Source organism: Sardina pilchardus, chromosome 18 (genome assembly GCF_963854185.1).
Source record: "Sardina pilchardus chromosome 18, fSarPil1.1, whole genome shotgun sequence".
In the NCBI taxonomy this organism is placed as follows: Eukaryota; Metazoa; Chordata; class Actinopteri; order Clupeiformes; family Clupeidae; genus Sardina; species Sardina pilchardus.
Window position 1 is genome coordinate 20,085,844 of NC_085011.1, and position 13,614 is coordinate 20,099,457.

The following is a 13,614-nucleotide window of genomic DNA, read 5'->3' on the forward strand; positions in this document are numbered from 1 at the left end:
TTTGTGGTTTTACAAATCCATTTTATTGTATCAGTGGTTAAAAGTCCAAGTTTTTAAGCACAAAGATTGTGCTTATTTGAGATTGGCTTTGTGCAGCTTGATCATTAAAAAAAGTAAAATCATTAAAAAAAAAAAAGAAAAAAATGTCCATAAAATCACTCCTGCATACTGTTAAAAATACAAAGTAAAACTTGAGTCTGTAGTGTACCATAAGAATAAGCCGTTTTGATAAAGTGTAAGAAACCCTTGCAAAAGTGCATTTTATATTAATGACAACAGCATTTTCTGAGATCATAACTATACAAAGTATAAAATGTACATTATTTTATTACAAAACCATCTTTAGTGTACCGGTTCTACATGAGATAAAGTACATAAGCAAAAAATTTAGTGGCCGCTGTAATTTATGATTATAAAAACTAAAGGAAAATAGAGAGGCGCGAAGAGAGAGTGAGTCAGACAGCCTTCACACTTGCCTCCGTTTAAGAGACAGTGAGTGATAGTGGAAATTTCAGTGTGCTCTGTTAGCCCTTAAGAACACGCGCTGTATTTACATCCAAGCAGACGTCCGCAGAGAAACCAAGACTAATGAACCAGAAGAGAAGTGTTGAGGCCATCAATACTTTTCAAAGATGTTAAAAAATAAAGCTGTTTTTTATTTATTTTTTTTTTGATTTTGTAATTATATTGTGCCCACTTTTGTGTACACAGTTAAATTCTGCCTTTGATCAAAAAAAACCTGCTGTACACTTTTTTAAAATTTACACCATCACAGCTGCCAAAAGTATAAAAGTAATATTCACAAATAACTATACAAGAATTTTCAAATCAGTAGGTCCAAAAAAAGCCTGGGTTTTATGCATCCCCAAATCAGTAAAAAAAATCAAGTGTCCACCCAGTGTCTTAAAAAATAGAACAAATATATATATATATATATATATATATATATATATATAGATAGATAGATAGATATTTAAGATTTTTGACGTTTATCGCATTGTAAGACTTTCAATAGTGCAACTACCTATTTACCATCTCTACAAAAAATTAAAAGCACTGGATTTTTAAAATATACACACACGCACACACACGTTAAAAATAAGCACACCTGTGCAGATTATTGCCGTGGACATTTTGAGAAGGCACATAAGACCGTGGAAGCATGGTGGTCATGCCCTACATCCAAATGGGACGAAGTGATGAGGGGGCTGAGACAGCCATGGAAGTCCCCGTTCTGATCCGCAGGGGGGAGGGCTGGAGGGGGCATGATGAGTCCGGCAGGACGAGCAGGGGTTGGGGAGGATGTTTTTTTCTTTGGGGTGGGGGGCGGGAGGGCAGGAGGGGGGTCTCAGGTTCCCACGGTGGGGTGCGGGGCAAGTTGTGGCGTGTTGTGGAGGAGTAGTGGCAAGAGACACAAGAGGTAAAAAGACATCTCTGAGGTAAGGAGAGTGGAGAGCACATGAGAGCAAGAGGCGAGCGAGTGAGGAAGAGGAGGAGGAGGAGAGCGAGGTCACACAGACGTGGTCACGCGGTCTGCAGCGTTATTGACCTCGTTTTTGTTGGAGTCCAGGCCTTTGGCGGCGTTCAGGTCGTTGCGGAGGTTCTCGGCGGCCTTCTTCATGCTCCGCAGCTCGCCAGGGTGAGGCGTTGCTCGCCGCATCAGCGTTCCCTGTAGAGCAGGGCACAGAACAACCGGGAGAACACAAGGCATCAGACCAGGCCATGCTTCAGACAAACCAGCCGATATTCAGACAGAGCACGTATCCTCTGATCATTCATTCATTCATTCATTCATTCATTCATTCATTCAAGCATTCCTTCCTTCATTCCTTCATTCATTCATTGAAAGTGACCAAATCCAAATGACATTCTAAGTGACCCACACCTGACACAAGTGATTTGCAACTTACAGTCCTTCTCAGACCATCCCCATTCATAAACATTTCCACGTCCTCTTCTATAACACAGCAATGAGTCTTGCATCGCTTTGTCAGCACAGCACACCCACCTTTTCATCGTCCTCGTCCTCGTCGTCCTCCAGGAAGCGGATGGCGCTGATCCTGTTCTGTGCTCGATCGTCCCAAGTGGTGTCGGCCACGTCGTTCACCAGGCTCTCAAGGCCACCACACCGGGCCAGGTTATCCAGGCCTGCACGTGACACACACAAAAAAGAACGCAACCCGAGGTCAAACTCAAGTCTACATCAGCAAAGTCTGGCCCAGCATAAGGTCATTACGGCCTAAACCTCAGAAACTTCTAGAAGTTTCTAGATGAGCTCTATATTAATGCAACGTGGTGTCATTGTGTTGTAAACACAATGTCCGAACACAACATAACACAGCTCTCCCCACAGTCCCAAAATATTTATATTTGACCTTGCCGTTGCAAATACTTCTCACGGCTTGAGGCCTCCCCACTAGACACCAGCACTTTTGTTTTGGTGCATTTGTTTTGCAACAAGCAAAGACAATCTCCAAAGAGCTGTATCTACTGACTAGGTAATGTTTCACAATTTTATAAGACGTCTCCGGCACACCATCGGCCAAATTACAAGGCCAGTTTTCTGCCTGCGAGGCGCTGCCAGCTATGCATTGTGTACAATTTCCCCTTATTACAAGCTCGTTTGTCATCAAAATGGCGTTGAAGTTGTTATATTAATGCAGAAACCTTGCATAGTGCTGCTTTGAACAAAAACAAAGCCTGGACACAACGCAACACAGCACAGCGTTATCTAGACACTGGCAAAGCAAGATAACACAGCCCCTGCACAACACATGCCAGTTCAGCACAGTGTGATTAACTGAAGCTAAAGATAGCACACCTGCCACCTATCACACCAGAGCAGAGAGTAGAGTAGAGTAGAGCACAGGTCGGCACGGCACGGCGTGGCACGACACGGCGTGAGGTGATCCAGGCCTGACCACAGCACAGCCCAGAGGATCAGGTCAGGGTGGCAGGCCAGGCACCAGTAATCTCACCCTGCTTAGCCACCACATTAAACCCCACTGAGGATGCTTTAATGCAGAGCTCTGCGGTGAGTGAGTGAGTGTGTGTGTGTGTGTGTGTGTGTCACAAATGAGGACTCAGTGCACACCAAGCAACGCCTGACTGCATACAGGCTTAAAGCCTGGCTGGATTTGTTTATAAAGACCATAATAAGGGTGGGAGATGTGTGCGTGTGTGTGTGCGCGCGTGTGTGCGTGCGTGTGTGCGTGCGTGTGTGTGTGCGCATGTGTGTGTGTGTGTGTGAGTGTGCATGTGGCAGGGGTAAGAGGGAGAGAGAATGAAATATATTAAAAAGAGACAAGAGGAAGGGGCTAAGACAGGGAATCAGTGAGAGGAACGAGAGAAGGGGGATGAGAGAGAGAGAGAAAGGGAGAGAGTCCTGGCACCCAGGCACCTCTTGCCTCTTCATCGCCCTAACCAACCCTGCGTTGCCGACACTCGGTCCAAGCGAGCGAGCACGGGTGCCAAGCCCGAGGGAGTCTCGTGAGCCGCTAGGGGATGCCAGATCACAGTTTCAAATCCCTGCTTACTCACGGGCTTACTGCAAGACAATCTGCCCCCAACCCCCAAGCTCACCCGAGCTGACTTGACCTCTGCAAGCCTCCGCACGGCCTCTCACTCACACAAGGGGGCGGGAGTCACGGAAGATGCGGTCAGCAGCCATAAACAAAGCCACATCCTGATCACAGGGGTGCGAGAGACGAGAGATATACCAGCAAATAGTGTGGCTCGCGTTTCATTGGGCACTTGATGGACTGATACGCTGACCTGGGGTCAGAGGGATGTGGGTGCTGGGGCCATAAAATAATTACTATAATCCCAATTGGATAAGGCACCGAATTTGGCGACCCAGTCGCAGTCAAATGTGTCTGCGTCGAGCTGCGAGCTTTTAATGGCTCCGGGCCAGTCGCAGCTAAGCCTCTTTGGCCGTCCAATCCGTGAAGGGATGCATGTGTGTGTGTGTGTGCGTGTGTGTGTGCATGTGTGTGTGTGCGTTTGTGTGTGTGTGAGAAGAAAACGTATCACAAGTGCACGGGGTGATAGAGGCCGAGTCGCGCTGACAGTACACCATCAGCTGCACACCGACACACAAACACACACACACACACGCACAGGCAGACACACAGTCACCGACACACGCAAACACGCACGCACACACCTGGGCCTTGGCGCCCCTGCTCCACCACGAACCCCATCAACAAACACACAGCGGCTTTAGAAGCAATTACTGCTCAGCTGCCTGAGTGTGGCTTGAAGCACTGCAATCAGTGGGAGACGACTAGTGGCGTCATTAGTATATGATAATTTAGGAGAGCATCCTCCTAGCAGCCACTGGATAGTCTTAGAGCCAGTGCAGTGAGCCCAAAATCTCTCCTGCGTGTAGGGGGAAGATTGCTCTCTAGACAACGCTAGACACTTAGGGCTACACTTATGTGCAACGTCAAGTTGAAATTAATGCTAGCTGCTAGCTGCTTCACTGATTGCCTTCGACGCGGTTTCCTGGGCAGCTCTGCTCAAGGGAAGAGCAAAACAGCGGTCGACAGGAACTCCAGTAACTCAAGACCTCAGTCAGTGTTCCGGGGACAGAAAGGGAACAGAGTCATCATACTGTAGGTGGGACGCAACGAATGGGAGGAGAGTCTTTTTTTTTTTTTATCAACGTCACACACAAACAAGGTCCTTAAGAGTCCTTAATATGCATGAATGAATACCAATCCAGGGGACCAGGAGGAAATCTAACAAGTAATGATTTAACGGCGTCATGTTAACACGTTAACAATGGTGTTTACAGAGAGACCGTTGTGGGCATAACGTTACAGAGTGGACACGTTTGTGACATGGAGGACAAAGATAGCAGGTGCTCCAGCCCCAGCAGAGAAAAACAATGCTGACCGTAATGAAGCAAAAGCCAGCCAAAAAGAAAATAATTATGGTCGAGCTAATCTTCCTCTTGGACTCACGCAGGGGGTGGGGGGATGGCGTTGTTTGAAACCAACTGATGGCAGCAGGCAGCATGACAGCCAACAAATTACACTTGACATTTTGAAACTTATTTTGTTGATAAAGGCCGGGTGGGGTTTGACCCCTACCAGAAGGTGAATGACAAACAAGGTTTGAGATGCCACTGCTTGAACTGGCACTGAACTCCTTACACTGGTTCCCCATTAGCTCTTGGATCCATTTCAAAGTCCTTCTGACTGTCTATAAGGCACTGCATGGGTTGGCTCCATCATATATTGCAGACCTCCTCCATCCCCTCTCAGCATCCAGGTCCCTTAGATCTGCCAACAAGGGTCTTCTCTCTGTGGCCCGCACCCGCCTCAAGCAAAGAGGCAATATAGCTTCTGCGGTAGCAGCCCCTCGTCTATGGAATTGCCTGCCCCCCAGATGTTAGACTGTCTCCCACTATCACCACTTTTAAATCAAGACTAAAGACCCACCTTTATTCCTTGGCCTTCCCTGCTTCCTAGCTGTCCATCTCTCTCCTCTCTTCTTCATATTTAAGTGCTATTTATGTTGTCTAGGGCTGTCTATTGTCTATTTGTCTATTGTATTTTTGTATTTGTCCTGCTTACTTTCTCTGTGCTTGACTTATATTTTTCTTGTTCTGATTTGCTTTTATTCTCTATTTTTAGCTAGCCTGGGTGTTCGAATTACATATGGACTACACATCTGATGCATTATGAACTACCGGTACACATACCACATAATACACGGTGATGTGCTGTGAGGTTTTAAAGGACATCGTGACCTTGTTCATGACATGCCTACATTCTTGCCCTGACAGAAAAGAAAGGTACACAAAGTACAAAATGAAAGTGTGGTCCATTCAACATGCTGGCAAGGTAGAGGAGAGAAGAATGTGTCTTTGAAGATCTTCTATTATGCGAGGCTGTTTCAAGTTGCTGCTTCTCCAGCCCGCCGCAAGACTTCCCCGATAAAAAGACACTTAATAGGTAGACCTTGTTCCGTGGAGAGAGCGACAACCTGAGGAGCCCCTTCAACTGCTTTCTGGTATTAACGCAGAATCACTTCAACAAGAGGCCCAAAGAATCACAACAAGGCCAGCGGGAGGGATGGAGGGAGGGAGGGTGAGCTGACGGGCGGGAGGGAGGGAGCCATCGCTGCATGGAAGGCTGGGAATCCATTACAATGAGGGGAGCGAACTCCGCCGGTACACACGCAGCAACGCCAACAGTGCCACCAACAGGGCCGATCCAGTAGAGGGCCTCACCTTGTTGAAGAGCCACTCACTCACAGAAGCGGACGCCACTATTGGCTACGACAGGGCAGAACTGAGCCATACAGTAAATACTGTAATAACTGAACCACATTTGTACTGCCTGAGAGTATAGCAATGATTATTTTACAATAATTTCCCAACTATTAGCCACGGTTAATACATTCATTTTGCAAAATATTCATTTTTTCAGCTATGAGGTTAATACATGGGGGACAGTTAATATGGCATTAATATGGTTTTGTTTAATCTTTTAACTTGCGTAAAATACCATCCTGCGGCTTATGCAAAATGCAGCGAATACACAGGAAATGACTGTATTTAGACAGCTCTCTTATCTACAGTGACCTCCGAATAAAAGGGGAGGTGCAAGCGCAGGACAGGTAGGACAGGTACTGTAGCACAGGAAGAGGCCCGGCATTCCTTATGGCGCTGTAGGGGCCAGTTAAGCAGGCGGAGAGGCGGCGGAGTCAGGCGGGGAATCTTACCTTTGTTGTCAGGCTCGCAAGGTTGCTGCGGCAGAAGCACGCAGGTGAGCACCTTCTCCCCGGACTCGGGGTCCACGTCCGTCTGGAAGGTCAGCAGCGGCTGGGACTGGTTCTCAGACAGCCACAGCGCTTTGAGGCGCAGCGTGGTCAGGGACAGGGGTAGGTAGGACAGCCTGCAGGGGCGAGAGACACCGAGAGAGAGAGAGAGAGAGAGAAAGACAGAGACAAGAGAACGAGACAGTACGAGACAGAGAGAGAGAACAAGACAGAGAGAGAGAGAGAGAGAGAGAGAGAGAGAGAGAGAGAGAGAGAGAGAGAGAAAATTGATGGCACAAATTAGACATTAGGAGTCAGGGTAGGGTAGGTAGACCTGTTGACTTCTACTTCTATTCACTCCATTCTCTATCACAGTAAAACCAAACATGCAAACCAACACTTGTTTTAAACTTTTCAAATGTCATTATGCAAAGTATCCAATTTCCATTGTCTCAGCATAGACTTCCTCCAACTCCAATGAGGTCCAGGGTGCTATTGGTGTATTTTTCACAATGTCAGAGGCGATTTACTTTGATTATTTTGATGGCGGCACTAATGGCAGTGTTTTTGCAGCCCATTTGTTCATGTTTGCATGTTTGCAATACACTAATCCACCCAAAACAACATCCCAATGTTCTTTAACATCAAACTGCAGAACTTCCAAACAGTCTCATCCCATCACTAACACAAAGTCACCTTGAGCTGGCATACAGGCTGAACAGAGACAGCCACATCAGGCAGTCTCTATGCCGTCAGAGCACACAAGTCGCCCCAGCAAAAGCGCTCTCATTCTCAAAGTGTCAACCCATTACAAACACATGAGAACAAAGCAACGCCTTGTGTACCCTTCCAGTGACGCATTGCAATCGAGCATCTCTTTCTCCCTGTGTGTGTTAGTCGTGGAGGTCTCTGACACAAAGCTCTTTTTCCCCCACAAAGCGTTGTCAGACTAGACAAGGACCACGTCTCATCCCCTCTCCAGCGTCTATTCCAAAGTACAACTGTAGAACTAGTGGCCGGGCCTTTTCACATTTTACAAGTTGCCTTTAAAAAGACTCTTGAGCAAAAGCCCTCGTGTGTAAACACTATTGCGCATTCCAAACGGGCAGCTCAGGTAAGCCTCGATACACGGCATAACACAATACGGTGGCGAGACGGGGATTTGCCCGCCTGCCAGGCCTTAGGTCACATATGGCAGATCCAGCCCTGGCATCAAGACAGCATCATTTTCACTCCAATCAGCGGAGTCTCTAAGGTCCGTTATCGACTTCCCCTCGGAATACCTCGGACTGTCAGGAAATAATCTCTTCTGTAATAATCTTGGCAACCCCTAGATGAAAATTGCGATTGGGTGGGTGGGGGAGTGGTTTGGGGCGACATTGAGCACGGTTGGTTTATAATGAGTATCTGTGGTGTCCCACCTGTTTCCAGACACATCAAATACGTGCAGCTCAGTAGCCTGCGACAGCTCGGAGGGAATGTGTTTCAATTGATTCTCACGCACACACAGGACATTCAAGCTGCTGCAGCCGCCAATCTGCCAAAAGAGAAAAGAACACAAGACAAAACAGTTCAAAGCATTAGCCTACATGCAGTGTGCAGAGTGCAAGCAAAAGAAATTATGATAATAAAAAAAATTACTGACTCAATGAATGTTTGAATGAATGAATGTTTGAATGAATGAATGAATGAATGAATGAATGAATGAATTGGTGTGACAAGCAAGTAAATGACGACTGACTAAATGAATAGATTAGTCATGGCATTAATAAGTAAATAAATAAATAAACAAACAAACAAACAAACATTCAGCCATAAACTGAAAACACTTTGCCCAAATAGACTTAACAAAACTGCATCCGTAACCACTCATCTAGAGTGTCAGGCAGACAGGGCATCAATATGGGCTTGACGATGACCGTGAGGCCGACATTAGGGGCAATTAGTTGCGGTATAAAGCAATGCTAATGGCCTGACAGAGTCCAGACAGCAATCAACTCCATCACATTAGACAGGGCAGCACCCCGACACGGTCACACAGACAGGGACAGAGACAACCTCCGCTCTACACAGGATCCATAGTTGTTAGATAAAAGGTGTTGAATGGGGAAACACACAACTGCTTACAAGCCACGGTTCCCAGAAACCACAACACAGCAGTGAGCCAAGAGAAACAAACAACAAATATACAAAGAAACACCAAAACATCAAAAACAAACAGATAATAAAGAAGTGAACAAGAGAGCGGTGGAGGGTGAGGTGAGGGAGTGGAATTAGTGTCATGCTGGAGCTGGACAGAGACACCAAAAGGCGCTGACAGAGTGGGAGATGAATACTGATGAGTCACTCAATGGAATCTGCCTAAGGTGACCCCCAAAAGATGGGTCGCACAGAAACAAGCAACATATAAACGCTAGCATGACTTTGTGAACATATGGCCATAAAGCTTAGCCAGAAGGTTAACAGATGCCTTAAAATCACAATAAAGCCGTTTAGGCCCTTTGATATACCCACTTCAAAACATCCTCCACATGTTCTCACAGAAAATACATTTACACAAGTAATTGATGTTACCAAAAAGATTTATAATACAGATACGCACCTTTTCTATTTGCTAAACATAGTGTGTGAGAGTGTGTGTGTGTGTGTGTGTAGGTAGGTATTAGCTGCATTGTATATGAACAGTGCAACAGAACAGCGTTTTATGAAAACAAAACAAAACAAAACGTTACCATCTATTGATTGCACCTGTAGTCCAATATTCCAATGTATCAGATTCAGATTGTGCTTTAACCATAAAGAAGAACGAAGAAAGACATTGATTCCCTTGGTACATCCCTCTCCTGTGTATTAATGTCATAGCTGAAGACATTTTGTAGAATCAATGTATGAACGTTGGTTAATGTTGGTGAACGGGCAGGCTACAACAGGCACGCAACCTGAGATGGTTTATAAAGCGAGACGATTTATAAGAGGGTAAATTCTGGTATCATTGTGACACGAGGTTTGCAACTGTCATGCCACTAGAGGAGTCATTCAGGAGGTCCAGTGTACTTCCTTTAAGAGGCAGGAAGTAGTGACATTTCGTTCCATGGGAAAATCCCTTTATGATTGGGGCGTGGTAGTGTAGTGTAAGCTTCCACCGTTGTGCCCTTGAGCAAGGCACTTAACCCCAAGTTTTTTCCAGGGACAATGTAGTTCCATGTAATGTGCTTGACATATCTAAGTCACTTTGGGCAAAAAAGAAAGAAATGTGTCTGCTAAATGTAATGTCATGATTCATCTTGGTAACTAGACTATCTTTGACGTAACTGAAGCTCTTTGTTACGTGCCTGGTGTAACCTGCCTGTGATAATTGCACTTCCTCCAAGCTTCTTCCTGCTCTGTCTTACAGCATCTTGGACACTGGTTACTGAGATTAGGTCACTGTGGAGACTGTGTGGAGTGTGAGGTCTTCCCTCACTCACTCACTCTCACAGACAGGGCCTTCTGCAAGTCTGACACAAAGGCACTGTGTGTCCGTGTTAAAAGAGCCTTTCAGATTATGCTTTCGCCACACTCTGTTCTCTCTCCTACACTCATGCAAAACTCAAGAAACTGAAAGATATCGCACTAACGGACTTTCACTTAAATTATATATATGATATAATATATATGATAAATATGAGATCTCATCCCATGAATGTTGAAGAGAAGCTGTAATTCACAGAGGTCAAATTCAATTAACCTCGACTGCACGCACAGACACATAAATACTTCAAGGCTACTAAAACATAATTTTCTTCAGACCAACTCTTCACTGGTTGACCTTCATAATTTTCAGAAAGACGATTAGTTTCATAGGCCACTTGTTAACCTTCAGGGCACGGCACGATTATTGCTTTTAAGTCAGGGGTTAATTCAAAGCTAATACCAAAGTCCAGTCATTTGTGCCACTGCACCAGCACAGAGCAGGGTAAGCCTTGATCACAATCACAGAGAGGGCACTAAAGGAATTACCACTGAACTGGAAGCACCAACCAGGGGACCACAAACACCATCCCCTCTCACAGACTTAACGGTGTCCCCTTTTGCAGACTGACTGAATCGTTCTTTCTCTCTCATTCACACACAAACAGACACAGACACAGACACAGACACAGACACAGACACAGACACAGACACAGACACAGACGACACAGACGACACAGACGACACAGACGACACAGACACACACACACTTTATATTCTATGTAAGGAAAGGTATTAAATGAATCCACAGTGTTCCAGCTACAGACGAGGGGTGTGACCCCAAACTGTTAGCCATCATCTGGAGCTCAATGACAAACAACACAAACGGAGCGCTCCGACAACCACATGCAACTTGAAAATAACTTGATCTAATAGACTAAACTAGATTAACAAATAAAACAAAAGCTGACGTGACAAATTATCTGTTTTAGATGTTCTCCTACACAGGAACACAGAGGAACACAGACACACACACACACACACACACACACACACACACGGCGTGTGCTGTATGCAGTAAATCATTCAGGATTAAAGTATCTGTAGATTGCCAAAGGTCAGGGTTGTTATTCTGCAGAGCCAGAGCACAGCACTAGCTCCTTTGTTTGGTCCTGCACAACATGCATAGTCTACAAGGACGACGCGCGGTGAACAGCAACTTTGTTAAAAAATGAAAAACTGCATCTTCTTTTATGTAGAGATACAAGACTGTCATTCAACAGACCTTCTTTCAGATTATAATACCAAAACAACTAGACTCTTGTGTTGTGGCACTTTCTTCTCAAAACGTCTCTCCCTCTGCCAGCACACAAGCTACCACTCCCAATAAACAGGTGTTGCTATTGCCCAGAGGACTAGGAGGGAACGATACATACTGTATCAAATGAAGATTGTTTTGGTTTGAAGATTGCTTGATATCTTCCCAAAAAACCAACCATTCAGGTTTTACAAATCCGAATAAATCTTCAACAACATCAAATTGGAGCTCATCTGTCCTGTCTACGGTTTCATATCACTGAAATCTCAGATGGTACGCAAAACAATGAACAATTTACAAGCAAGGGTTGATCCGACAAGAGAAGCAGAGCATCGCTTCCCATTCAGCCCCACGCGCCTGACACCGGAACAAACGATGCCCGACACCACTCCAAACGCCCGAGAGGTGGGCGTTGAGACTTGATTACAGCACACTGCCACGGGCACCAATGCCCGCCTCTCATCTCTCAAGTGATTTGTTTACAACAGTCCTCGGAGAAAAAAAACAAGAAAAAAAACAGTGGGCCAACTTCAGAAAGGAGTTGTACAAAACGAGTTGTGTGTTTCTTTGCACTTGCCTCACAGGCGAGGGGAAAAGCACTCCAACACTTAGATTAATCTTGCAGCAAACAAACTGTACCAAGCATCAGTGCTACAGAGTGACAAACGTCCGATTTGTGTGAAACAACACACACACACACACACACACACAGTCATCAATGCAGAGGTCATGAGGTGAAGGGCTTACATGAGGTATAGATAACATCTGTGAAAGATCCAAGTCAAGTCAAGTTTATTTATAGACCGCATTTCATACACAGAGGTCATTCAATGTGTTCTGCATCAACAAAAGCAAACAGCAATAGAAGGGCAACAGTCAAAGATCCACACACATACCTCATTGGGCAACGAAGTCAGGCGATTCCGATCACAGTTGAAGTTTGACAGCTTCCTCAGCTTTCCAATACTTCTGGGCAAACTCTGAAAAGACAGGAGGGGCAGAAGGAGACAGAGTTAAGAACATGATGAGCCCACATCTTGCATGTGGCCACAGCCCTGCCCTTCTACAGAGAGCCCCCTATAGAGACCAACTGCATACATCCACAGTGGAGGCCTCACAAGGGCCTGCGTGGCCCGGCCCACAGCCCTGAGGATTACCAGGCAACTGAAGAGGATGAAAAGGTCTAATGGGTTAGCCGGGGCTTTCCTCGGGACACCCACCGCTGACAGGCCTCACGAGTGAACGAGACCAGGGAGCGGAGAGCGGGAGAGAGGGAGAGGGAGAGGGGAGAAGGGGAGGGAAGGGGTAGGGAGCTGCCCAGTTTAATATAACTGACAAGCCTAGCCGACGTTGGGGCCGTCGTGTTTTGCTCACGGCGGCTGTTCTAAGTGAGCTCCCAGAGTGCTCTGACAGTGGATGCCATTGCCTGGTTCTCTAATGAAGCAGTTTGCGCTCTTAATCAAATAAAGCCCTAACGATTCTGCACAAGAGTCGTCAGCAGGAGGGACCTGCGGGGGTGTGTGTGGGGGGGGGGGGCTTAGTCTACACAGAAAAACAAACACGAGGTAGCAGATTGGAATTCTTTGGCAAGCACCAAAGGAATCTCGGAACTAATTAGCCGTAGTAGACATGTGTGTTGCGCGCTGTCCGTCGGTGGAATTACGACGGGCAGATAAAGCTGGGATTTAATTCCACCATCGGCAAATCATCTGCTGTTCCTTGGGAATCACACATCCAACATATCCATAAAATAAAAATGTTATAGACAGCCAGGTCATCTGAGAGATGTTGATTTATTCTTTTGACATTTCACCAGCCAACACATTGATTTCAGTTGACACATGACAATGATTTTCTTCTGTAATACTTTTAATAATTACAAATCATTCAAATATCATGCTTAAGATTAGGGATGCAACGGTACAGTTTTGCCACGGTTCGGTTTGTATCACGTTTTTTGGGCCACGGTAACGGTTCGGTTTCAATATATCAATATTATCTTGGCTCTAGCATACAGGAGGTTATATTTGCCTTTTCTATTTCAAATCAACAATGTGCTTCTACTTACACTTGCA

The 13,614-nt window shown here is 45.7% G+C and overlaps 1 protein-coding gene across 1 annotated transcript in view; it reads right to left on the reverse strand.

Moving 5' to 3' along the window:
• Positions 1-13,614, reverse strand: part of lrrc1 (leucine rich repeat containing 1) — a 34,044-nt gene continuing 20,430 nt past the window's right edge. Inside the window, exons 10-14 of the mRNA XM_062519387.1 lie at positions 12,436-12,519; positions 8,193-8,308; positions 6,736-6,908; positions 2,009-2,148; positions 1-1,669 (exon numbers count right to left, since the gene is read on the reverse strand). Coding sequence (XP_062375371.1) covers positions 1,511-1,669; positions 2,009-2,148; positions 6,736-6,908; positions 8,193-8,308; positions 12,436-12,519 — 672 coding nt within the window. The 3' untranslated portion in view covers positions 1-1,510. The remainder of the gene's footprint in view (positions 1,670-2,008; positions 2,149-6,735; positions 6,909-8,192; positions 8,309-12,435; positions 12,520-13,614) is intronic.